The following is a 26,377-nucleotide window of genomic DNA, read 5'->3' as shown; positions in this document are numbered from 1 at the left end:
TTAAGGTTTTCGTTGGGAGTGACGAGGATGGACAAGATTAGAAATTAGTTTATTAGAGGGACAGCTCATATAGGACGTTTTGGTGACAATGTGAGGGAGGCGAGATTGAGATGGTTTGGACAAGTGGACAAGAGATGGGGCCCTCTCTTCTTCACCGTCAACGCAATCATTCGACAGATTGCAAATCGCTTCTTACACTACAAAATGAACTTGATGATCTCAGGAGATAGAAATGAGATTGGCTACACTGTATGAGTGCTGGGAGGGACGAGGCCACGCTGTGCCCGCTGCTTTGGCTTCGACAACTATAGAGACCCACAGAGCTATTCAGCCAAATCCTGGCTTAAGCTATAACCAATTTCCAGTGCAGGAATTTATGCTTAAGACCAGGTTAAGGTGACATATATAAATGTGCCAGAATTACAACTATGCAAGCAAGCAGTTTAGCAGTTAAAACTGTAAAACAATGAAAGATATACTAAAGATTGTGTATTTTTCTGATATGTTATGAGTCACTTTTATCACAATTACTAATTACTTTTATTTTATTCAGGATCTTCAAAAAAACCATGGAGAAAGTGGTCTACAGAGGAGATCCAGGCTGTGAAAAAAGACTCTGATGGACTACATCAGTTCTGGCAAGATTCCTAGTAAAGCCCAGTGCACGGAGTGTAAGATTTGTAAGATTCCCAACAGCACTTCAAGGGAGAGGTTGGGAAGCAGTCAAATGTTATGTTGAAAATCGTATTGATTACATGAAGATTTAAAGGTGAAAACCCTTTACTGGATGTTTTTTGTTTGTTTGTTTGTTTGTTTGTTGAAGGCAACAGGTTAAAAAATATTTTAGTTCAAGTTGCTGACAAATAAATGTTAAAGAGAATTAAAATGTCACAGATATTTGTTTTTGTGGGTATTGCTCAAATGTCCAAACTTTTTAGGTGGTTGTTAATCAGGGTTGTACATCAAATATCTCTTACTTTTACCTAATATTGATAGATAAATTATATAGCAATATATCTTGCAACACGGTTGATCACATACATATTCTGTTTTAATTAAATAGATTCCAGTATGCACAGATCATTATTTATTATAGACCATGATGGTGTTAATGAACATGAACATTTCCTGCTTGTCATATAACATGAGTGTTGTAGATTCCAAAATGTGGAACTTTTCAGACTCTCAGAATTGAAGAGAATTAGATGTGTTAAACAGGAAGTGGGCTAGATATTTTTTACTGTTTACTTTCATAGAAATGGTCTAGTCAAATACAAGAGATAATGGGAAATAGTGAAATGAAAAATGAAAAAAATAAATAAAAACAGTTAAATTCTCCCTTTCAAACAACTCTTTAGGGATGGTCTGAACTTAATCTTCATTTTAAATTTTATACAGTTATAATTGCATATAAAATGGATAATCTGCAGATAATTAATAGTGACACCTAGAGGTGGTTGGTGGTAAGACAAAATAGGGACGCCCCACCAGAATAGAAAAAACAGACAAAAATTGAGCTCTCTAAACTTGTGTATTTCTGATAATAAAGATGATTTTTTGGAACCAAAAAATCCAAAAGAGGCGTCTGACTTAAAATTGTGGCCTTAATGTAATTAGAAATCCCTGTCCCCGGTTGAAAGCAACCATCCATTTTAAATAAAAATATTGTGATATCAGGATTTTCATTTGTGCTGCGGGCTCCAAAAGCAGGTAATCCAGCCAGAAGCGGAAACACCTGGGAAGCTACGAAAATGGCTGAATTGGTTAAACTGAAGGTAACTAAAAAACACTGCACGTTTCTAGTCTATAGTTATGTAGTTCTAGTCTTCAAAATATAAAAGCTCTTTAAATATCCGTAATGTGTCTGAAGTTGTGGGATGAATTTGAGCAAGTTAGCAAAGTAAAGAACAGCTAACACCCAGTGTCTTTCTTGCTAAATAGATACCGAGAGACAATTCACCCTCGTTTTTTTTAAATATATAATTTATTACTTTTCTTAATCGCAGTAGCGTTAATGATAATTAACAATAACGTTAATAATAAAAAAAAGCATGTAAATAGAATCATAACAACGTCAGGAATAGTTGAGTAGCTTGAAAGTAAACAAAACACTGTAGAGATATTTTAACTGGTTTTGCTTGTTTTAATTAAACGTCATTTGTATTATTCCTGATTTATAAATACGTTACGAAAGTATTTAGTTAACCGTATTATTTAAGCCGGTGTTAATGTTTTTGCGCATGCGCACGATACATACATACATGTAACCTATATAGAACAGTGGTGTGAAATAAGATGTACAATAATTTCTTCAGTGTAAATCAAGTGCATTGCAGTCATGCCACATTAAAAAGCATTTCACTGCCCAGTAACAACCATAAGCTTTACTCAAGGCAGAGAATCAGAGAAGGTCCTAAAAGCATCATTATCTGATAAGCAGTGTCTTCTATTTAAGGGGCATTTTCATTTCTAAGCCTTTTTTAAATTTATTTCTACTGTATTGTACATTTTGCTTGTATCATCAAGTACTTCTTACTGATTATAAGGTCGGGGGTACAAGCTCCAGCATCGCCAAGCTGCCATTGTTGCCCCCTGTGCAAAGCACTGAACACTTTCTGCTCCAGGGGCACTATATCATGGCGACCCTTTTCTTGTATTTCAATATAATTTCAACATTATTATTATATGACTTACCTCAATAAACCATATAATAATAATGCAAATGTAAAAATTTTAGTCAAACTGTCTGGGTGAGCATTTTAAAACTGATGTTATCTAAGCAGGTTAACCATAACCTTTGTATTTATGATGCAAAAATACTGTTTCTATAGGATTACTGTACTTATATAGGGAGCACATAAAGAATATCCTGAAATGTTTATAACATTAAAAAAAATCGTTCCGGAGATTTAGTAGTTTTAACTTTAGTATTCAGTTAAATTACGCACAGTCCTTGAGTAAAGCTTTGTTAAAGACAAATCAGTTTTGTTTAGGAGGCAGCAGCACCTGAGACAGAAGCTCCAGAAGAGGCACCTGAGGCAGAGGCTCCATAAGGCACCCCATTTTAGTATTTTTAGTGTGTGATGATTTTTATTATGGCACTGTGACAAGCAGTGAGCAAACTAACCTAGTAACTATAATATATTGGCTAGCCAAATTGCGTAGCCTCCTTTGAGCTATGCTAGACCAAGGGTGTACAGTTGTGTGCGTAAAAAAATGGCCAGTATATCTGGGGTTCAACATTCCAACCAAACAGAAGACTCATCTCAAAGCCATTTGAAGAATAAATTTAGCAACTCCCCCTGTTTTTCTGGAAAGAAAATGTGCAACCACACTGGCCATTTGTAGATAAGATTGAGGTCCCCTGAACTAAACAATAATTAAAAGATGGCATCAGTGACTTTTAGATATTATGTTTATTTTTAAGCTTCTTAAGCCTAAAAGAGTAGTTTAATGTTAAATGTACTAATCTTTCTTTGTTCAGGGAGGCAAGGAAGAAAGTTATAAAAATCAACCTTTCGAAATCGGCTTCTGAGGTATTTTTTTTCTTACATCACTAAGTGCGAGCAGTTTAATACACTGAACTGGGGGATTTGTTTTACCAAGCTTTTAAAATACAGCTTCATTTGTAATAGCCTTCTTAAGCATTACAGGCAAAGCACTCGTTATTTTTAGTGAGATTGCTAATTTACAAAAAGTATACATTTATATTTGTAGCATAAAGAAAAGATTAATATATCCCTAGAAGCCTAAAAATTATCTGTATCTATAGTGGAATCATTCATCAAACATCTTCAAGTGTTAAGCTTGTGTCAAAAAACTTAGTTCTTTTATATTCAATGATGAGAAATTCCCACTTTGTTTAAAGGATCTCTATACCACAGACTTTACTTTGAGGTGTGTCATTCAGCTGAAATAGAAAACCTATTTTCTGTGGTGACCTAAAGTAAAGCAGCAAAGATTTAGTGCGAAATGCATTTTGAGGTATATTACTTCAATCTGAAATATAAACCATAAAAGAGAATTCAAGAATTTTTCCAAAATTATTTTTCTGTTTAGCACCTTTAGGCTGTACTAGAAATTAAATAAAACAGGTGTATTTCTGTCAGGAATCCCCCTGCCACGCCCCTGAGGCTGGCTCCGTTTCCTTCCAGGACCTCCAGGAGCTCTCCATCCTGCTCCAAAACCTTCGGGTTGGTTCAGCTCCACTCCAGGTCTCCGAAGAGAGCTCCTTTCTGTCCCCGGACCTCCGGGAGAGCTCCTCTCGGTCCCTGAGCAACCCCGTGAGCTCCTCTTTATCCCTGAGAGTCCCCGAGAGCTCGGTTCCGCTCCAAAGAGTCCCCGAGAGCTCGGTTCCGCTCCAGAGTCCGGAAAGGAACTCGGCTTCGTCCCAGGACCTCCCGGCGAGCTCCTCTCCGCTCCAGGGTCCCCAGGCGAGCTCCTCTCCGCTCCTAGGCTTCCAGGCGGCTCCCGCTCCTAGGCTTCCAGGAGAGCTCCTCTTCGCTCCAGGTCCCTGATGAGAGCTCTGCTTCGCTCCAGGTCCCTGATGAGAGCTCGGCTCCGCTCCCGGTCCCTGACGAGAGCTCCTCTTCGCTCCCGAATCCTGAGGAGAGCTCGGTTACGTCCCAGGACTCCCGGGAAAGTTCAGCTCCATTCCAGGGTCTCAAGAAGAGCCCGGTTTCGCGCCAACGCATCCCCGAGAACACCTCTTCGTCCAATGGGATCCCAGAGCACACAACTCACCTCCGAGACTGCGAAAGGGAAGTCGTCCCGTTGCCCCCGGGCTCCACCGAAGGCGACGGTTCGCCCCACAGTCTCCCAGAAGGCAACTCCACCTCTCAGAGCTCTGCTTCACCAAAGGGTTCCCCAGAGCTCTCCCCTCGGCTCCTAGATTGCGAAAGGGACGTCGACATGTTGCCCCCGGGCTCCACCGAAGGCGACGGTTTGCCCCACAGTCTCCCAGAAGGTTACATCACAGACCTCCTCTTTTTCCGAGGGGTACCCAGAACACTCACCTCAGCTCCGGGACTGCGAAAGGGATGTCGAACCGCTGCCCCTGGCTTCATCCGAAGGCGACGGCTCGCCCCACAGTCTCCCAGAAGGTGACAGCTCACCCCACGAGCACTCAGAAGACCAAGCCACATCACAGAGCTCCTCCCACGGCGACATCTCGCTCCCGAGCTCCTCCCACGGCGACGTCTCATTCATGAGCTCCTCCCTCGGTGACGGCTCGCCTCAGGACCCCTCTCACGGTGACATCCTGCCTCCAAGCTCCCTGGACGAAGACAGGTCGCTCCTGAGCTCCCTGGAGGGTGAGGTCACACCGATGAACCCTGCCGAGGTCATCACTCAGCCTCTGTGCTCAGTCAGGGGCGTCGCTCCATCTCCGGTTTCCATCCAGAGGGTCTTCCAGCCGGTAAGCCCCGTCGAGCGCTCTGCCCTGCTTCAGGTAGTCACCAGGGTTGTCTCTCCACTCCAGGTCCCCGTGGGTGATGAGGCTCCATTCCAGACCTTCCCGGGTAGCGGCGATCCGTTCCAGGTCGCCGGGGTGGTCATCGCTCAGCCTCAGGTTGCTGCCATTGACGTCACGCCTCTCCAGGTCTCCAGGGTGACCGCCTCTCAGCTCCAGACCACCGCAGAGGAAGTCGCTCAGCTGCCGGTCTCCGCTGAGGGCGTGGCTCCCTTCCTGGTCTCCGCCTTGGGCGTCGCTCCACTACAGGTCTCCGTGGAGGGCGTCTCTCGGTCACTGCTCTCCGCCGTGGACAGTATTCGGCCTCTGGACTCTACGATGGGCACTGCTGGGTTCCGATCCTTCACCGGACGCGTTGCTCTGCCTCCGGCCTCCGCCGACGTCGTCGCTCCGCACCAGGTCTCCCGCTGAGGGCATTGCTCCGCCTTCAGTCTCCACCGAGGGTATCAGTCTGCTCCAGTGCTCCGTGGATGGCGTCTCTCCGGCTCCTGTCTCCGCCGAGGGCGTCGCTCCGCTCCAGGTCTCCAGGGGGGTCGTCTCTCCGCCTCCTGTCTCCGCCGAGGGCGTCGCTCCGCTCCAGGTCTCCAGGGGGGTCGTCGCTCCGCCTGCAGCCTCCGCAGAGGGCGTCGTTCTGCTCCAAGGCTCCGTAGAGGACGTCGCGATGCCTCCGGTCTTCGCTGAGGGCGTCGCTCTGCTCCGGGTCTCCATGGTGGACGTCTCTCCGCCTTTAGTCTGCGCCGAGGACTTTGCCCCGTTCCTGGCCTCCGCGTGGGGCTGTGCTGGGGTCGTTGTCCCGTTCCGGCTCTCCGCAGTGGTGGTCTCTTCGCCTCGGGCCCTTCCCTGCTGTTCCTGGCTCCGTGGCGGTTCCGGCCGGGTTCCTTTCGACCCTGGGCAGTTGGAGGGGCCCTCCTCCGAGTGCCCTAGCCCGCCGGGCGTGCTGTGGGTTTGGGGCATCAGGGGCCGCCCCTTTGGGGGGGGGGTCAGGAATCCCCCTGCCACGCCCCCTTCGGCGGCTGTCAAACCTCGGTGTGTCAGGAAGAGCCCTGCTCCTTCGCTCTTGCGTGCCCCGCCCACATGGAGCTCGTCGCAATCGGGCTACATTCAGAACACCTGAGACCTGTTCCAAGCTCTCATCGCACTGCCTATATAAACCCCACATTCACCTACACTCGGCGTCCGTTATTGTAAGTTCATGTGTGTCTATGTATGTTCATGCATGTTTGTGTAGGCTCATGTGCAAGCTTATCGCCGTATGCGCGTTCCCGCTACGTACCGGTATTCTCGGACTCCTTTCTCTCTCTCTCTCCACGGCTGCGCTTTCCCTTCCGGAGCGCACCCCGGATTTACCCGGTATGGCTGTATTAGTGTCACTGTGTGGAGTAAGTGCCTGTGTTCCAGCCCTGCGCCGCGCTTTCCCTAGCGCACCTGTGGATTTACTCGTCCAGAGCGGATTTAATTTCGAGTTTTTTTCTGTTGGCTTTGCCTTTTTGCACGAATAAACTTTTGTTTGCTGTCACTACGGCTTCCGCCTCCGTTTCTCGCATAACAATTTCTTTAGCTTCAGCCAGGTGGAGTCTAATAACAGCATCAGACATCGCTTTATTGTTATGGGGAAAAAATATTTATAATAAAAAAAAAAAAAAATATATATATATATATATATATATATATATATATATATTATATAATAATATATATGAATAAAAGCATATTCATTTCTAAAATAATGTATACATTTGATCCCTGATAAACATTGACAATTTAAAGTAAGCATTGAAAAATAAATATTTATAAATATTAATAACCCCCAAGTTTAGAGGTTGAGGTAGTCCTAACTGACTTCAACACAGTCTGAATCTTACGAAGGTCCTAAGAGTCATTGCATTATAATATTTTTTTTCTTTCTTGTTTTGTCGTGATCACAACACAAAATGTTCTAATGATCTTTACATGATATAAGTTGTTTTCCACACACCCGCTGAAGCATGGTTCTGGTTATTATCCATCATGCTGCCTCTATAACATGCTCTTATGCCGCATACACGAAAACTAAGTACTGATCAGGAGGTAACAATGTTTGTCGTGATCACAAGCAAGAAAAATATATTATAATGCATGGCCTTTTAGGACTTGCGCAGAACGTACTGATTACTTTCCAAGTAATGATTTACATCCTCTGTGGTCCTCAGGTCTACATCGAGAAAATGAGGAAAAGAGCAGAGCGATTTGGTATGATCATCTCCCCTGTGTACAAGAAGGTAGGCCATAGTTTATTGGTGAAACATTATGACATATGAAGTTATGAAACAGTAAATATTTAAAATTGAATTCTGGATGAAACACCTTTCAGGGAATTGTTATTAACACCTGATGGCTAAGTTAGGGCAGCCAACCTAGTAATGTTTAACACATGTCACTGAACACTAGGTGGCACTAATTCCTTGCTTTTTTTATTTAACATTTTTTTAATTCATGTCCACAATCATCACTTTGACACCACCTCTCAGTAGGCAGTCATAAGCCCTATTCGGACGGGACTAGTTTTACAGGGGGTCGTTAGAGAAATTTCTGTTTCACAGAGATACTTTGTGGTTTTAATCCCGTCCGAATCTGCCATGTCTGTCTTTTTCTCACACGACCTCTGTAAAAATTCCAGAGCAAATTACCTACTGTTTTGTACATGTAAAACACAGACACTCCTACCTCCGCAATAAACACGGAGATGTTAGTCCCGTCCGAATCCATACATCAAATGACAGACGTCGGCTGAAAAAAATTCTAACTCAAACGTCATTTGGAAAACTAGTCCCGTCCGAATAGGGCTATAGGCAGACAAACATCAGACCAGAGAAAAAGTGCATGAAACAGGTTTGTTTGTAGAAAAAAAACCCAGCCACTTATTCATTTAGACAGAACATACAGTACAGACCAAAAGTTTGGACACACCTTCTTATTCACTGAAGGCATCAAAACTATGAATTCACACATGTGGAATTATATACATAACAAAAAAGTGTGAAACAACTGAAAATATGTCATATTCTAGGTTCTTCAAAGTAGCCACCTTTTGCTTTGATTACTGCGTTGCACACTCTTGCCATTCTCTTTGTCCGAAAAATACGGTATAATTAATGACACTAGAAAAAGACAAAAAAAAGTTAAAAAAAAGTAAAAAAAAAAAAAAAAAAAAGGTCAGAAGCTCTGAAAGCATGGGAACAGATTAAAATAGTGTAAGAAAAAATTATGAGGACAACGAAGATCGTAATGAACAGCGTAGCAGTGACAAAATACACGAAGCACTTTGGGTTCATCGGAGTCAGAAAGAACCCAGAGCAAACTCTGCCCAGATATTTTATATTGTTTTTCATCTACACTTAAACTGGGAGAGTGTGTCTGAGCCCCGAACACCGTCAGGAAGACTATTCCAGAGTTTAGGAGCTAAATGTGAAAATGCTCTACCGCCTTTAGTGGACTTTGCTATTCTAAGAACTTCTAGAAGCCCAGAGTTTTGAGATCTCAGGGAGCGTGGCGGATTGTAGCATGTTAAAAGACAGGATAGATATATGGGAGCCAAACCATTTAGTGCTTTATAAGTGAGGAGTAATAGTTTGTAGTCTATTCGAAACTTAACAGGAAGCCAATGTAGGGACGATAAGATCGGGGTTATGTGATCATATTTTTTTGACCTTGTAAGAACTCTGGCTGCTGCATTCTGGACTAACTGAAGCTTGTTTATTAATGATGCAGGACATCCACCTAGTAATGCATTACAGTAGTCTATTCTGGAGGTCATGAGCATGGACGAGCTTCTCTGCATCGGATATAGACAACATATTTCTTAGCTTAGAAATATTTCTAAGGTGAAAGAAGGCTGTTTTTGTAACTTGATTGATGTGATTTTTGAAAGACAAGTCGCTGTCTAAAATAACACCCAGGTCTTTTACCGTTGAACTAGTGGTTACAGAACATCCGTCTAAATGCAGGTTGAGATGCTGGGCGTCTGTATACTAGTTTTTGGGCCGATGAGCAAAATCTCAGTCTTATCAGAATTTAAAAGTAGAAAGTTATGGGTCATCCAATCTCTTAGTTCCTTAACACACTCAGTTATCCGGGTTAATTGAGCTGTATCGCCTGGTTTAGATGAAATATATAGCTGAGTATCATCAGCATAACAATGGAAGCTAATTCCATGCCTTCTAATAATATTTCCTAACGGAAGCATGTATATTGTGAAGAGCAGGGTCCTAGAACTGAACCTTGCGGCACGCCATAATTTACTTGCATTAGCCTGGATAGCTCTCCATTTAAATCTACGAAATGGTAACGATCGGACAGGTAGGATTTAAACCAGCTTAATGCCTGTCCCTGAATGCCGATGTAATTTTGTAAGCGATCTAGGAGGAGATCATGGTCTATAGTGTCGAATGCAGCACTAAGATCTAGTAAAACCAACAGCGAAATGAAGCCTTGGTCTAAAGCTAAAAACAGGTCATTAGTTATTTTAACTAGAGCAGTTTCTGTGCTATGATGGGGCCTAAAACCTGACTGAAATTAAGATATTGTTCTCTTGCAGGTGGGAACATAACTGTGCAGCGACAATCTTTTCTAAAATCTTAGACATAAATGGGAGATTTGAAATTGGTAATTTGATAACGTGTTGTTTGATAACCTTCTGACAATAAATTGTCAATAACTGGAGCAATGCCAACATTCTTCTCTTATGACATTAGATATTGTTTAACAAAAACTGGATAGTGTGTTTTCATGAGTGCATGATTCGGTTTTACCTGCATTAAACCTGCCTCATCTTTGTGAGAAGCCCATAATTTAGGGTTAACTTCATCTAAATTTAGTTTATCAGGCAGGACTTCTTTACTACTTCGGAAGAAATCTTCCAGATGTGGCTGTGGCTCAGTTGAGAGCATGAGGACAGAAGGAAAAGACAGTGAAACAGAATTTCCATTCCAATTTAATGCATCATATCTCTTCTTAAAAGGTTTAAAGGCGAGTTTGGAATTATTTTAAAGCTGTGGTAAAACTTTGAACCAGTTCGGTGTCACCACAGGCAAAAGGTGAGTTACAGGACATGAAATTGGAACTACTATATCTATTCCCTAAAAGATGAACTTCCCCTTTCTAGTAGGACCTCCTCTTTGAGTTTTGTGCTGAGGATGGAATGCACCATTCCTGTTGCAGTAAAGAGCATAATGGGGGTAACTAAACATGGAGCAGAGCAGAAACCTCTAGTAGCATCTAAATCTCTAGAAAAACGTATCTGGATGTGACAGTTTCACTCCATCATGCCAAATGATCTAATTAAGGATTTGTCCAATAACCGGCACTATTCCTATACATCCAATCTTTGAGATTTTCTTCCGGCAGTAAGCGAAAGATGTTATGATCTTTACACAGAACAAAGAACAGACACGTAACACTTAACACTCAGACAATACACACAACATTTAACAATCAGACAATACAGCTGCGCTAGGCACCAGGGGGATCGTAGTCTTCAAAAAAAAAGAAAAGAAAAAAGGGAATCCAGTCTCCAATTGGATCACAAATATTGTAAGTTAGGGGAAACAAATAGACTATAAACCAAAACAAAATGAAAGTATTTTTTAAATTTTCCCTTTTTTTCTATCTTTTTACTTTTCTCTTTTTTTTTTTTTTTTTTAATTAATTAATTAATTAATTAATTTATTTATTTTTTTCGGGCATATAAAAATTATCTTGGATTCTTTTGGATACTTCAGACCAGTGTTGGGTAAAGAAGTTACTTTTGACAGTAACTAATACTGTAACGCGTTACTTTTAAAAATAAAGTAACTCCTTTACCGTTACTGTATGGTGCGTTACCCATTACTTTTTTTTAAATGAATTAATTCCGGCTAAAGTGTAGACTACAGTCTAACCTTTTTACAGCAGCGATGCACTGTGTGATTGGTGGATGAACCACTGTAAACACGAAGAAGACGCACTGTGTCTCAGTTTATTCAGGTCTGTGCAGCAGTAATGGCGAGTCGAGGCGAGAGCAAGACGAGTTTCTCAAAGTGGAAATATGCTCATTATTTCACTTTAGTTGAGCATAAAGACAAACTTTTTAGTCAAATTTAAGCTGTGTCTTTTTGGTTCGACGGTCGTATCTACTGCGATAGCAGCAACTCCAGAAACTCCATGCCTCAACGAAGCTAGAAGCTAACCCGGTGTTCTGTTCTACATTGTTGATTGTTTTCATACTTAAGCTGTGAAAGGAACATTTTTAAGAGCTCAATACAACAGCTTTTATGATGCAGAAGCCACTTTAGTTTTTGATTCTGAATATATTATTCAGCTTGTTTTGTTATTAATTTCAGAAATCCTTGTGATATATTCAGTTTGTGCTGGTCTGACTTAAATAAAATAGTGTTTAAAAATTACTTTGTGTTTGTCAGTTTTGTTGTTTGTAAATAAAGCATAAAAGGGCATTAATGGGAACATTAAAGAACGTTCTTTAAAAAAGTAAATAAAAAGTTACTTTTAACAGTAACGCATTACTTTTTGAATTAAGTAACGAGTATCTGTAACTAGTTACTATTTTTTAGTAACTAGCATAACCCTGCTTCAGACAATATCACCTATAAAAGACAGACCGTAAAAAAGTCTTCTAATATTGCATCTTAACGTCTAAGGTGAGGAAAACGTTGTCATGACGGATTCATCCCACCAAAGGTAATTATCATTAATTAAACAATTAATGAATAACCAAGACATAAACACACATGCAGCCCTATTGGCTGGCAAATAGGACAATTTCCGCAAGCAAGGTAGTGTTCTGAAACTTACCTTGATGCATGATTTCCCTTCGGATATTGCTAGACGAAAATCCCACTTCTGACACCAAAACTGTTAGATTTTTATCATGCCCAAACGACACTTAATTCTTGGAGAGGTTTTCTGTGCGATCTACGAAGCATGTGGTGCCTTTCTAATATCAGGAAAAAATCACATAGCGCACAGAATGGCATATATTCTTCTTCGGTTTATTGCAGGCAACAGACAAATATATACATCCTGTTTGGATAAGAAGCCATACTAGCCTGAGATGTGTGAGCCCAGATAAAGACTTCCTGTATACCTTACATACTAATATCGTAAATATTCTATAGACACTGAACAAACAAAGGAATGTGTGTGAACCAGTGTGAGAACCATCTTAACACTAACAATTCAGCAGCTGATGAATGAGGAAAATAAGACCAAGAAGGTTGGATTGTGTGTAGATGGTGAAGCAGGAGATGGATAGGATTAGTAAGGAGGAAGTGAGAGCGGCGATTGTGTAAGTAGGAAAAAAAAAAAACGCAAAAATGCATTTAGAAACAGTCTCCCCCCTCTCCTCACAGTGGTTTGACCCACTGCCTGCTTTCCCAGTTCATCTCACCTACTCTACACACACGAGTCAGGTGTGTGGCTGCAGCTCAATTAATGTTAAACTCCATTAAGTAGGGTATTTTATTCACTTTAAATAAAGCGATTCTCTTTAATCTAGTTGATGCAGATTAATTCATGAATTAGTCGCGGCAAAAATGCTGATTAGCAATGTAATTTTCCATTAATCTGCTATATAAGCGATTAAAATATGACTTATCTAATTAACGTTAGCTTGATTATAATAGCTTGTAGCATAGTGCACTGTAACTAACACGCCAAAGCCGTTTCCCATGCGGTGTTTTATTTGGGACGACTTGGTGTAATGTTAACTTAACATTAACGGCCACAATTAGCATACTGAGAGTGCGATATTTTAAACGCTGGACCTCCAGGGGGCCCAAGGCTTACAGGCTCAATAGGTGTTATAAGGTGTGGATAGTCTGCTGCTATCAAAAGGAGGGGTTGTACTTTACCAGTGGGCTGTAAAGGAATGTCCTTTAGGTGTTGGTATCTCTGCTGGAGTGTTGCAATGGGATACGAGTGCTCAGCCAAACCTAAGTGTTCAAAGGTGAAGGCATTCTGGATCTGGTAGCTCTGCTGGGGCTGCGATATAGAGCGTACTCTAAAGGAAACTGCTGCTTCATTGAGTTTCTTGACATCTTTCGAATTGTTCTTAATATTAATTCTTCCTTCTGTTCTTGCAGCCCTAGTTTCTTAACTGCAGCTGAGAGTAGCATAGTCCTTTCGGACCATTAATCAAGTACTGCATAAGAGTTCATGGCTCGATTGTTGTGTTGTAATACAACAGGGATCACTTTCAGCAGAACACGCTTGGAACCTTCTGGCCTGTCTAGATAAAGGGTTTTGTTCATAGAACTCACTAGACAGGTACTCTCCTTTTGAGGTCGGCTAGTAATCTCATGAAGGATTTGAAGATGCTTCCCACTGCACAGACGACAGGGTTTCTTTAGGGTAAAATTTTTAGCTAAGTGTGATCGTCCACATTTATGCGAGGGTGTCAGCATCTGAGTAGCTGCTTCTGGGGTTCAGTCAGCTCCATGCAGGACAGAAGCGAGTTTATGTTTAGCTGCTGGGCCTGGTTTGGTCCGCACCGTAGTTCCGCATCTCCCTCAGAACCTAATGACTTCAGGAGACCCACGAGAGCTTGGATTTGGAGGGCAAACAGATCGAAACTGACTGCGTCTCCAGGTTGGACATCAGGGGCATCCATGACTGCTGCTATCTTAGTTAAGGCTAACTGATGAGAATGAATCTGCTATTAGGCAAGCCTCTGGACATTTGAGGTGTTCTAAAAGAACCTGATACCTGAAGAGCTCAGGTGCATCATCAGGGAGAATGTTATCAAGGGCTAAATTTAAATTAGCTAACTCAACAGGGTCAGGACGTGTAAAATTTGTTAAAATACTCGCGAAAAGGTTGTTCTGACATCCTACTTCTGTGGTAAGCACACTTATCCTGCTCGAAGGACTGAATGTTAGGAAGTTTTCCTATCTAGATCGAAGGACCATATAAGGATTTTCACTATCTGGTGTGTTCTGATCAGGGGATTGTACTCGCCCGAGCGTGTCAGTAAAAACACAGTACAGGATTGAGAACACGCCCAGTACTGAATCACCACTGCTGTATGGTCAGTGCTGAGTGACGACTGCTGAATGGGTGCTAAAAGGCGACTGCTGCTCGGTGTTCTGGCCTTTTATACTTTTGATGGAGAATGGTACACTGTGATGTCATAGGTAACTTATCATGATTGGTAAACTGTCTGCCTCTAGTGATTAAGCGTGGAAATACACCTGAATGGGAATCCTTTTCTACAGCAGTCATAGATGTTCTCAATTAGTCTCAAGTTTCCCTTCTGAGTATTCATGCTCTGCATTTAACTATGGTAGTTTCTTGTGTGACTGAATCTAGGATTTCTGCTCAAGTTCATATAAACCTCACTTTGTGAATCAGTCTTGTGACATTGTAGCTGTCAGCATTTCCTACCGTGCCTAGTGCATGCCCCACTAAGTTATTTATAACAGATATTAGCCAGGTAGGATATGCCCATTCCCCAGCCCCCGCTCACACACACACACACACACACCCAGTATGGGTTGGACTCAATATATACAGAATTGGACCCCCCATGCCACTCTATACCACAGACTTTACTTTGAGGTGTGCCATTCAAAGCTAGTAACTGGGTTTGGATTGCACTCCATATTATGTATTATAAACATTATTCTCAATATTATATAAGCATAACATCTTTCTTCCTAGTGATGTGAACACATTATCTAGGGGTTACACACTGCCCTGGTCGTTTAAAGGGCTGAAATAAAAAACAATAGTTGCCTGCTTTTATGAATCCCAGACAACTGGCAGACATTCTGTCATTCTAAATGATTGTATTAAGGATGTATTGATGTTAAACAGTATTTAGCGTGTAATGCATCGTGCATCACTATGTTGCTTGCTTGATGCAAGATCAAGCATGCTGATGCCTCACTGTGCTCACCAGGTAGTACAAACACCTTATAGTTATTTGGCTCAGTGTATTTTCTGTGGTCACCTAACCCAGCCATTAGGGAGGCACAAGCCAGTGCATTCTTAGTGCCGGTCCCAAGCCCGGGTAAATGGGGAGGGTTGCGTTAGGAAGGGCATCCAGTGTAAAACATGTGCCAAATCAAATATGCGGATCACAAATAAGAATTTCATACCGGATCGGTCGAGGCCCGGGTTAACAACGACCGCCACAGGTATCGTTAGCCGACAGGGTACCGGTGGAAATTGGGCTACTGTTGGCCAAAGAAGGAAAAGGAGAGGAGGAAGACGTCTACAGAGACAGCAGGGAAAGGAGCAGTGTGGGAGAGTGGAGGTTAGGGTTGGTACTTTAAATGTTGGTACTATGACGGGTAAAGGGAGAGAAGTAGCTGATGATGGAGAGGAGAAAGGTAGATATGCTGTGTGTTCAGGAGACCAAGTGGAAAGGGAGTAAGGCCAGGAACATTGGAGGTGGGTTTAAACTGTTTTATCATGGTGTGGATGGAAAGAGAAATGGTGTAGGGGTGATTCTGAAGGAAGAGTACAGTAAGAGTGTAGTGGAGGTGAAGAGAGTTTCTGATAGGGTGATGATCGTGAAGGTGGAAGTTGAAGGGATGATGATAAATGTCATCAGTGCCTATGCTCCACAAGTTGGCTGTGAGATGGAGGAGAAGGAAAGATTCTGGAGTGAATTAGATGAAGTGGTAGATGGTGTACCTAGGAAAGAACGGTTGGTGATTGGGGCGGACTTTAATGGGCATGTAGGTGAAGGAACAGAGGTGATGAGGAGGTGATGGGTAGGTATGGTTTTAAGGAGAGGAATGTGGAAGGGCAGATGGTGGTAGATTTTGCTAAAAGGATGGAAATGGCAGTGGTGAACACTTATTTTAAGAAGAAGGAGGATCATAGGGTGACGTATAAGAGTGGAGGAAGGTGCACACAGGTGGACTATGTGCTATGCAGGAGGTGCAACCTGAAGGAGATTGGCGACTGTAAGGTGTTGGCAGGGGACAGTGTAGCTAGACAGCATCGGATGGTGGTCTGTAGGATGGTTTTGGAGGCGAAGAAGAAGAGGAGGAGAGTGAGGACTGAAAGAAGAATAAGATGGTGGAAACTGAAGGAGGAAGAGTGTAGTGTGAGGTTCAGGGTAGAGGTCAGAGAGAGGCTCAGTGGTGTTAAGGAGGTGTTGGATGATTGGGCAACTACTGCAGGGGTGATGAGGGAGGCAGCTAGAAAAGTACTTGGTGTGTCATCTGGAAATAGAAAGGAAGACAAGGAGACGTGGTGGTGGAATGAGGAAGTGCAGGAGGCATAAGGAGAAAGAGGTTGGCAAAACAGAAGTGGGATAGACAGAGTGATGAGAAAAGTAGGCAGGAGTACAAGGAGATGCGGCAGCAGGTTAAGAGGGATGTGGCAAAAGCCAAGGAAAAGGCATATGAGGAGCTGTATGAGAGGTTGGACACTAAGGAAGGAGAAAAGGATTTGTACCGATTGGCCAGGCAGAGGGACCGAGCTGGGAAGGATGTGCTGCAAGTTAGAGCAATAAAGGATGGAGAGGGAAATGTGTTGACTAGTGAGGAGAGTGTGTTGAGAAGGTGGAGGAGTATTTTGAGCAGCTGATGAATGAGGAAAATCAGAGAGAGAGGTTGGATGATGTGGAGTTGGTGAAGCAGGATGTAGATAGGATTAGTAAGGAGGAAGTGAGAGCAGCGATTAAGAGGATGAAGAGTGGAAAGTCGGTTGGACCAGATGACATACCGGTAGAAGCGTGGAGATGTTTAGGAGAGATGGCAGTGGGTTTTGACCAGATTGTTTAACAGGATTTTGGAAGGTGAGAAGATGCCTGAGGAATGGAGAAGAAGTGTGCTGGTACCGATCTTTAAGCATAAAGGAGATGTGCAGACCTGCAGTAACTACAGGGTATTAAGTTGATCAGTCACACCATGAAGTTATGGGAAAGAGTAGTGGAAGCCAGGCTGAGAGAAGAGGTGACCATCTGTGAGCAACAGTATGGTTTCATGCCGAGGAAGAGCACCACAGATGCCTTATTTGCTTTGAGGATGTTGATGGAGAAGTATAGAGAAGGACAGAAGGAATTGCATTGTGTATTTGTGGATTTAGAGAAGGCGTCGACAGGGTGCCAAGAGAGGAGTTGTGGTATTGTATGAGGAAGTCAGGTGTGTCAGAGAAGTATGTGAGGGTGGTGCAGGACATGTATGAGGACAGTGTGACGGCAGTGAAGTGTGCAGTAGGGACGACAGACTGGTTTAGAGTGAAGGTTGGACTGCATCAAGGATCGGCCCTAAACCCTTTCCTGTTTGCAGTGGTGATGGACAGGTTGACGAACGAGGTCAGACAGGAGTGTCCCTGGACTATGATGTTTGCGGATGATATTGTGATTTGTTGTGAGAGTAGAGAGCAGGTTGAGAAGAGCCTGGAGAGGTGGAGATATGCGCTGGAGAGAAGGGTTGCAGGGAGAAGAGCTTCAGAAGGTGGAGGAATTCAGGTACCTGGGGTCAACAGTGCAAAGTAATGGAGAGTGTGTTAGAGAAGTGAAGAAAAGAGTGCAGGCAGGGTGGAGTGGGTGGAGAAGAGTGACAGGAGTGATTTGTGATAGTAGGGTATCTGCAAAATTGAAAGGGAAAGTTTATAGGACTGTGGTGAGACCTGCGATGTTGTATGGTTTAGAGACAGTGGCATTGAGTAAAAGACAGGAGGTGGAGCTGGAGGTAGCAGAGCTGAAGATGTTGAGGTTTTCGTTGGGAGTGACGAGGATGGACAAGATTAGAAATTAGTTTATTAGAGGACAGCGCATGTAGGATGTTTTGGTGACAAGGTGAGGCGAGATTGAGATGGTTCGGACATGTGCAGAGGAGGGACATGAATTATATTGGTAGAAGAATGCTGAGGATGGAGCCACCAGGTAGGAGGAAAAGAGGAAGGCCAAGAAGGAGGTTCATGGATGTGGTGTGGGAAGACATGCAGGTAGTTGGTGTAAAAGAAGCAGATGTAGAGGACAGGGTGGTATGGAGACGGATGATCCGCTGTGGCGACCCCTAATGGGAGCAGCCGAAAGAAGAAGAAGAAGAAGATTTTCTGTGGTCACCTAAAGTAAAGCAGCAAAGATTTAGTGCAAAAAGCATTTTGAGGTATAGTACTTATAAACTATATAAAATATAAACCATAAAAGAGAATTCAAGAATTTTTTTTATTTTTAAAACAAATAATTTTTCTGTTTAGCACCTTTAGGCTGTACTATTACAAATTAAATAAAACGGGTGTATTTCTTTAGCTTCAGCCAGGTGGAGGCTAAAAACAGCATCAGACATCGCTTTATTGTTGGGGATATATATATATTATATATTATATTAAAGCATATTCATTTCTAAAATAATGTTTGGGTTTACCGAAACATCCATGACAATTGTTTCCGGTGACGTAGCTTCCTGTGTTTGACTTGTTTGCCGCGAGTTCCGTGTTTGTATACGTGTTTGTATTCGTGTTTATATTCGTTTGTTTGTGTTTTCTCTTTTAATAATCCTAAATTGTTTGTCTTCCTGACTTGTGCCTGTAGTCAGTTAAACTCGACTACCACTATATTTTCTCTCACTTTATCTTATTTGTGTATCCGAAATCTGTTCGTGATTATGAGCACTATGCCGGCTGTGTGTCTGTCTTTGAGCACAGGTGAGGACTCGTTCGATTTGCAAGCGGTGGCGTTGGAGATGGAGGTTTTGGAGAAACAGATTCGCGAGCTGCATGAAAAGCATGCCCGGCTGCGAGGCGGAAAGCGGCGCTGGAAACATCCCGGGCGGACGCGCACTCGTCCCAGGTAAATTCCGGGTTGAACCTAACGCTCCCAGCACCTCAACTCCGCGTGTTTCTCTGCCCAGACCCAGCGCACCTACAACTCCGGCAAAGGTGCAACATGGACCCTGGATGCGGCAGCAGCGGAAGAGACAAGCAAAGCCCGGTCGAGGACGTCTCCCCGCCACCACTACAGGCCTTGAGATCTCGACCGAGAACCGCCGCCCCTCTCCGCGAGACGGAACGCGACACTGTGATTCTCGGAGATTCCATCGTCCGGCATGTCCGCGCTACCGGAGCTAAAGGTAAGGTGCACACTCGCTGTTTTCCTGGTGCTCGTGTTCTTGATGTCGCTGCGCAGGTACCCGCGGTCCTGAAGGAGAACTTTGGGCGGTTGTTCTTCATGCCGGAACGAACGACACCAGGCTGAGACAAACGGAGGTATTAAAGAGGATTTCAGGATCCTGGTGGAGACGGTACGCAGCACATCACCCACAACGAGGATCATAGTGTCAGGACCTCTTCCCACTTACCAGCGAGGGGCTGAGAAGTTTAGTAGACTTTTAGCTCTAAATGAATGGTTACAGTCATGGTGTCGAGAACATAAACTTCTCTTTGTTAATAACTGGAACTGTTTCTGGGAGCGTCCTAGGTTCTTCCGCCCTGATGGCCTGCACCCCAGCAGAGTTGGAGCAGCAGTGCTATCAGATAACATCTCTAGGATACTTCACACCATCTGACTGGTAAGACATCAGGAAATCTTCGACAATGAGAACACGCATACAACAGACCAAATAGTTACAAGTTCACACACAGCCCAGTTTATAGAAACCGTATCTATCCTCGTGTAGCAAAACCAAGAAGTAAATACACAAGATCCAGAAACAATCTCATTGAAGTTAAAACTGAAAATGCCAGATAAACAAACACCAAAAAGTTTTAAAGTTTGGTCTTTTAAACATTAGATCACTTGCACCCAAAGCACTGATTATAAATGAGATGATCACAGAGAATAATCTCGATGCACTCTGTCTCACTGAGACCTGGATTAAACCAGGTGATTATATGGGTCTAAGCAGTCGACACCGTCAGGATATGTTTATAAGCATGAGCCCGTCAGACTGGTCGTGGGGGTGTAGGAACCATTTATACTGCTTCTCTTAATGTTAGTCAGATGTTAGGATTCAGCTTTAAATCATTTGAAGTGCTCGTTCTTAAAGTTGTACTTTCGGACATACATAGTAAACTCGCTCTGGTCACCGTGTACAGACCCCCAGGACCCTCGCTGATTTTCTTCAAGAGTTTGCTTGTTTTCTATCAGATCTCTTGATCAATTTTGATAAAGTGCTGCTTGTAGGAGATTTTAATATTCATGTAGATGATGTAAACGATGCTCTAGGATTATCATTTGTTGACTTATTAAACTCTTTTGGGGTTAAACAAAACGTCACCAGACCAACTCATCGCTTTAACCACACACTAGACTTAATAATATCCCACGGAGCAGACGTCACTGATATAGATATTTTACCTCAGAGTGATGACATCACAGACCATTACCTCATACTGTACACACTACCGGTGAGCAGATTAGCCGTGTTGCACCACGTTATCGACCTGGTAGGACTATTGTTCCAACCACTAAGGACAGATTCATAAATAACCTGCCTGATTTATCTCAATTTCTCACTAAACCCATAACTACTATTAATCTTGATGAGATAACTAAGAACATAGACCTTATCCTCACTAGCACATTAGACACCGTTGCCCTATCCGGTTAAAAAGGTTAGAGACCAAGCACCTGCATCTTGGTATAATAGTCATACACATGCCCTCAAGAGAACAGCACGTAATCTGAGAGAAAATGGAGGAAAACTAAATTGGAGGTATTTAGAATCGTATAAAGACAGTATGCTCAGCTACAGACAGGCGCTAAAAGCTGCTAGAGCTGAACACCTGAGCAAACTTATAGAAAACAACAAAAACAATCCCAGGTTCCTTTTCAGTACAGTAGCTAAACTAACTACAAATCAGGGCTCTGAAAATTGTGTTCCATCACAGTTTAGTAGTGAGGACTTTATGATTTTCTTCACTGAAAAATAGATAACATTAGAAAAACAATTGTGGCAGTTCAACCTCTTACAGCATCTCCTGAGACAGTGTTACCTTCAACTCCACAACTCCACTGTTTTACATGTATAGGACAGGAAGAGCTGTATAATGTTATTGCCAAAGCTAAATCGACAACATGTCAGTTAGATCCAATTCCTACTAAATTACTGAAGGAAGTGTTATATACAACTGGTGAGCCTCTTCTAAATATTATTAACTCCTCACTATCTTTAGGTCACGTCCTAAATCCCTCAAGTTAGCAGTTATTAAGCCCCTCATTAAAAACCTAATCTGGATCCAAACACGTTATCAAATTACAGACCAATTTCAAATCTCCCATTTATGTCTAAGATTTTAGAAAAGATTGTCGCTGCACAGTTATGTTCCTACCTGCAAGAGAACAATATCTTTGAAGAATTTCAGTCAGGTTTTAGGCCCCATCATAGCACAGAAACTGCTCTAGTTAAAATAACTAATGACCTGTTTTTAGCTTCAGACCAAGGCTTCATCTCGCTGTTGGTTTTACTAGATCTTAGTGCTGCATTCGACACTATAGACCATGATCTCCTCCTAGATCGCTTACAAAATTACATCGGCATTCAGGGACAGGCATTAAGCTGGTTTAAATCCTACCTGTCCGATCGTTACCATTTCGTAGATTTGAATGGAGAGCTATCCAGGCTAATGCAAGTAAATTATGGCGTGCCGCAAGGTTCAGTTCTAGGACCCCTGCTCTTCACAATATACATGCTTCCGTTAGGAAATATTATTAGAAGGCATGGAATTAGCTTCCATTGTTATGCTGATGATACTCAGCTATATATTTCATCTAAACCAGGCGATACAGCTCAATTAACCCGGATGACTGAGTGTGTTAAGGAACTAAGAGATTGGATGACCCATAACTTTCTACTTTTAAATTCTGATAAGACTGAGATTTTGCTCATCGGCCCAAAACTGGTATACAGATGCTCCAGCATCTCAACCTGCATTTAGACGGATGTTCTGTAACCACTAGTTCAACGGTAAAAGACCTGGGTGTTATTTTAGACAGCGACTTGTCTTTCAAAAATCACATCAATCAGGTTACAAAACAGCCTTCTTTCACCTTAGAAATATTTCTAAGCTAAGAAATATGTTGTCTATATCCGATGCAGAGAAGCTCGTCCATGCGTTTATGACCTCCAGAATAGACTACTGTAATGCGTTACTAGGTGGATGTCCTGCTTCATTAATAAACAAGCTTCAGTTAGTCCAGAATGCAGCAGCCAGAGTTCTTACAAGGTCAAAAAAATATGATCACATAACCCCGATCTTATCGTCCCTACATTGGCTTCCTGTTAAGTTTCGAATAGACTACAAACTATTACTTCTCACTTATAAAGCACTAAATGGTTTGGCTCCCGTGTATCTATCCAGTCTTTTAACACGCTACAATCCGCCACGCCCCTGAGATCTCAAAACTCTGGGCTTCTAGTAGTTCCTAGAATAGCAAAGTCCACTAAAGGTGGTAGAGCATTTTCACATTTAGCTCCTAAACTCTGGAATAGTCTTCCTGACGGTGTTCGGGCTCAGACACACTCACCCAATTTAAGTGTAGATTAAAACGTATCTTTTAGCAAAGCCTACACATAACACACATCACATCATAACCTTGTGCTCCAGAACATCTGATCACATGCACATTATCAACTTGTGCTGTTAATATCATGAACAGCAGCTACGCTAATTCCTCTCCACTGCTTCTCTTTCTCTCCCCATCCCGAGGCATCCTGAGGTTGCTCCAGCTCAGTCACCTCCCACCTCGTGATGATTACGGACCTTTAAAGAAGTAGATGCCGAACTCACAAACATCCTGAACCATCTAGAGACGTACCAGTGCCATTTGGATCCCGCTACATGTGTGGAGTTTTGACATTGGACCTCCTGGAGTGTTTAAAGGCTCTGGCATGGAGAAGCTGATGCTGGATCTGTGGTGATCACAAATGCTGAGCTTATAAAACTCGGAGCTACTAACCATATAGACTGTTTAAGACTGCAGAAAGAACATTACTTATAATCTTATACTCCAGTAATCATGTTAGTTCTCACTCTCCAGTGTTCTGTATTGTTGAAAGATTTATGAAAGATTTATGATCAAACTCTTGATGTCACCCAGATGAGGATGGGTTCCCCTTTTGAGTCTGGTTCCTCTCAAGGTTTCTTCCTCATAACATCTAAGGGAGTTTTTCCTTGCCACAGTCGCCACGGCTTGCTCATCAGGGACAAATGCACACCATTCACCATCACTGTTGATTTGTGTAAAGCTGCTTTGAGACAATGTCTGTTGTGAAAAGCGCTATACAAATAAACTTGACTTGACTTGACTTGACTTGACTTGACTTGACTTGATAAATTGGATCGCTGATAAAGATGGACAATTAAACTTGAGCATTGAAAAAGAAATATTTATAAATATTAAGAACGCCTAAATTTAGAGGTTGAGGTACTCCTAACTTCAACGCAGTCTGAATCTTACGGAAGTCCTAAGAGTCATTGCATTATAATGTTTTTTTTCTTTCTTGTTTTGTCGTGATCACAACATGAAACGTTCTTATGATCGTGACATGACATAAGTTGGTTTCCACGGACCCGCTAAAGCATGGTTCTGGTTATTATCCATCATGCTGCCTCTAGAACATGCTCTTATGCCACATACACGAAAACCTGTAAGTACCGATTGTGAGGAAACAATGTTTGTCAAGATCATAAGAAAGAGAAATATTATAATGCATGGCCTCTTAGGACTTGCGCAGAACGTACTGATTACTTTCCAAGTAATGATTTACATCCTCTGTGGTCCTCAGGTCTACATCGAGAAAATGAGGAAAAGAGCGGAGCGATTTGGTATGATCATCTCCCCTATGTACAAGAAGGTAGGCCATAGTTTATTGGTGGAACGTTATGACATATGAAGTTATGAAACAGTAAATATTTAAAATTGAATTCTGGATGAAACACGTTTCAGGGAACACCTGATGGCTGAGTTAGGGCAGCCAACCTAGTAATGTTTAACACATGTCACTGAACACTAGGTGTCCACAATCATCACTTTGACACCACCTCTCAGTAGGCAGTCATAGGCAGACAAACATCAGACCAGAGAAAAAGTGCATGAAACAGGCTAAAAAAAAACACAGCCACTTATTAATTTAGACAAAACATAGGTACTTGTTTTACAGCAAGATCTATGAGCTCTCTTCTTCTCTGTGGATCTGATGTTTATGATGTTTACTGCCAGATAATGTTGTTTGCTCTTTTCTTACTTGCTCATGAGCAAGCAGAACCTAATACTTTCCTTTTTGTGAACATGAACAAGTAGTCATGATGAAGCAACCTACTACTTTCAGATTGCACATTATGATCTTGGGCTCCACACTGTCTTTGTTTTTCCAGGTTAACAGGCTGGTGCTGGTTTTATAAAAGTTTTGATGCTATGTTTATAAAGAGCTTTTTAATGGTGCCACTTGTTACTTGATACATTAGATGTTTGGCTTGTCAGATGCTTTAAAGTTTGATTTAGATTAATAGCCTCTACTGCTGTTTTATTAATGCATTGTGACCTGCATCTAGATGTGATTCCTTTGTTCTCTTGTCTGACAGCTGAATAGCAAAATATTATCATAAGTTGACAAGACATTAGTGTATGAATCTGACTGACAAAAACCTCACAAAGATCTAGCTTTTATTGTGGTCAAATAATGAAATGTGTGCCATAAGATATACCTTTATTCGTCCCACAGTGGGGAAATATGGAATACATAAGTCAAATACTGTCAGAGTAGCTTATTTTAGCTTGCTAGCACTTGTTACTGTTGAAAATTCTAATGATGTATTACCAAGTCATATGGGCAACTTGGTATTTCATTCTTAAAGTGAAGCTCTGTGTCAGTGTTAGATTTTACTAGATAAAGAAAAGTACCTTTGTATTGTGAAGATGGAAATTGAGATCTGAGGCAGAGGGCCTACGGGTGTGCGATTTGACGAAATGTGAAAACGTTGGCATTTTGATAAGGTAATTTTCTCGTGACGCAGGCTCTCCCATGAATCAAAATGCATCGTGTGTGTGTCAGAAAGGGAGAGAGAGAGAGATGGAGGGCTGCGCATTGTGGGTCCTGACACCTGTATCTGCATGATTTGAGAGCTTTATATTGTGATGATTCGAATATTCATATACAAGAAATATATATTTTTGAATGCACTTGAGCACATATTTAAGCACACTTTAATTCTAGCAGCAGTATAAACGCAGTTATTGCGGCATTCTTTTACAAAACGGAAGAGCCTGAACCTTTGAAAAAAATACATATTACGGGCAAACATTTACTTGATGGAGTCTTCTGTTCTTTGTGCAGTTTCTAGAAGAAGAAAAGCTGAAGAAGAGATTTGGAACTGTGACCAGTGCCGCCTCGGTTGGAGCTGATGATTTAGAGGTAACCATGCCTGAGGTTTTATTATTTTTTATTTTACATTGGAACAAGTAGCTAGAATTTATATTTAAATTATATACTTTTATTTCACTTAAATGCTTAAATATGGTTTGTTGCCCTTTTGTTCGTAGGCAAAGAAGCTAAAGCGAGCAGAGCGGTTCGGAAATGTGTGAATGACAATTTTTTTTTTTTACATTTTGTATTTTGTATTTTTTTTGTTACTCAATGTGTTGCAAGTTCGTACAATAAACACCTGCCAAATTTCTGCACAGCTCAGTTTGTTTTTAATCTGCAGGGCAATTAGTATTTGTATACTCTAACACAGGGGTCACCAACATGGTGCCCGCGGGGCACCAGGTCGCCTGCAAGCAGCGCATGAGTCCGCCCGCTGTCCTTTTCTAAAATAGCTCACCATAGCGCCACTTACCAGTGAGCTGCATCTATCTGCTTCCTACGTTGTTAAATCATTGTTGATAATTGTTGTGAGAAATCATTAATATGATCAGTGTCTTCACATAGATGAATATCATTAATTATGAATAATAACATAATTAAAGGCAAA

At 42.1% G+C, this 26,377-nt stretch overlaps 1 protein-coding gene and 1 pseudogene across 2 annotated transcripts; one reads left to right on the top strand and one right to left on the bottom strand.

The window, feature by feature from the left end:
- The window catches only part of LOC124402553, a 311,654-nt pseudogene that overhangs the window by 76,925 nt on the left and 208,352 nt on the right, over positions 1–26,377 (bottom strand).
- On the top strand, positions 1,660–26,080 carry LOC124402559 (SAP domain-containing ribonucleoprotein-like). Of its 2 annotated transcripts, XM_046875676.1 has the most exons (5): positions 1,660–1,775; positions 7,660–7,728; positions 24,193–24,261; positions 25,741–25,818; positions 25,947–26,080. In XM_046875676.1, the coding sequence occupies exons 1-5, from the start codon at positions 1,752–1,754 to the stop codon at positions 25,986–25,988; spliced, it is 282 nt and encodes a 93-aa protein (XP_046731632.1). In that variant the 5' UTR covers positions 1,660–1,751; the 3' UTR covers positions 25,989–26,080. The 2 variants fall into 2 exon arrangements, 1 of the variants encoding a protein (XP_046731632.1); XR_006928745.1 differs by lacking the exons at positions 1,660–1,775; positions 7,660–7,728 and adding an exon at positions 19,941–19,974.

The sequence above is a fragment of the Silurus meridionalis genome, chromosome 19, assembly GCF_014805685.1.
Source record: "Silurus meridionalis isolate SWU-2019-XX chromosome 19, ASM1480568v1, whole genome shotgun sequence".
Classification (NCBI taxonomy): Eukaryota; Metazoa; Chordata; class Actinopteri; order Siluriformes; family Siluridae; genus Silurus; species Silurus meridionalis.
The sequence above is the reverse complement of the archived record's forward strand: the minus strand, read 5'-3'. Positions and strand labels throughout refer to the sequence as shown.

What these genes read in the sequence shown, in the direction of transcription:
- LOC124402559 (XM_046875676.1), top strand. Translation starts at nt 1,752, where the DNA reads ATGGCTGAATTGGTTAAACTGAAG. An exon ending in CTGAATTGGTTAAACTGAAG is followed by an intron (nt 1,776 to 7,659) that starts GTAACTAAAAAA and finishes TGTGGTCCTCAG; the next exon opens with GTCTACATCGAGAAAATGAG. An exon ending in TTGGAGCTGATGATTTAGAG is followed by an intron (nt 25,819 to 25,946) that starts GTAACCATGCCT and finishes TTTTGTTCGTAG; the next exon opens with GCAAAGAAGCTAAAGCGAGC.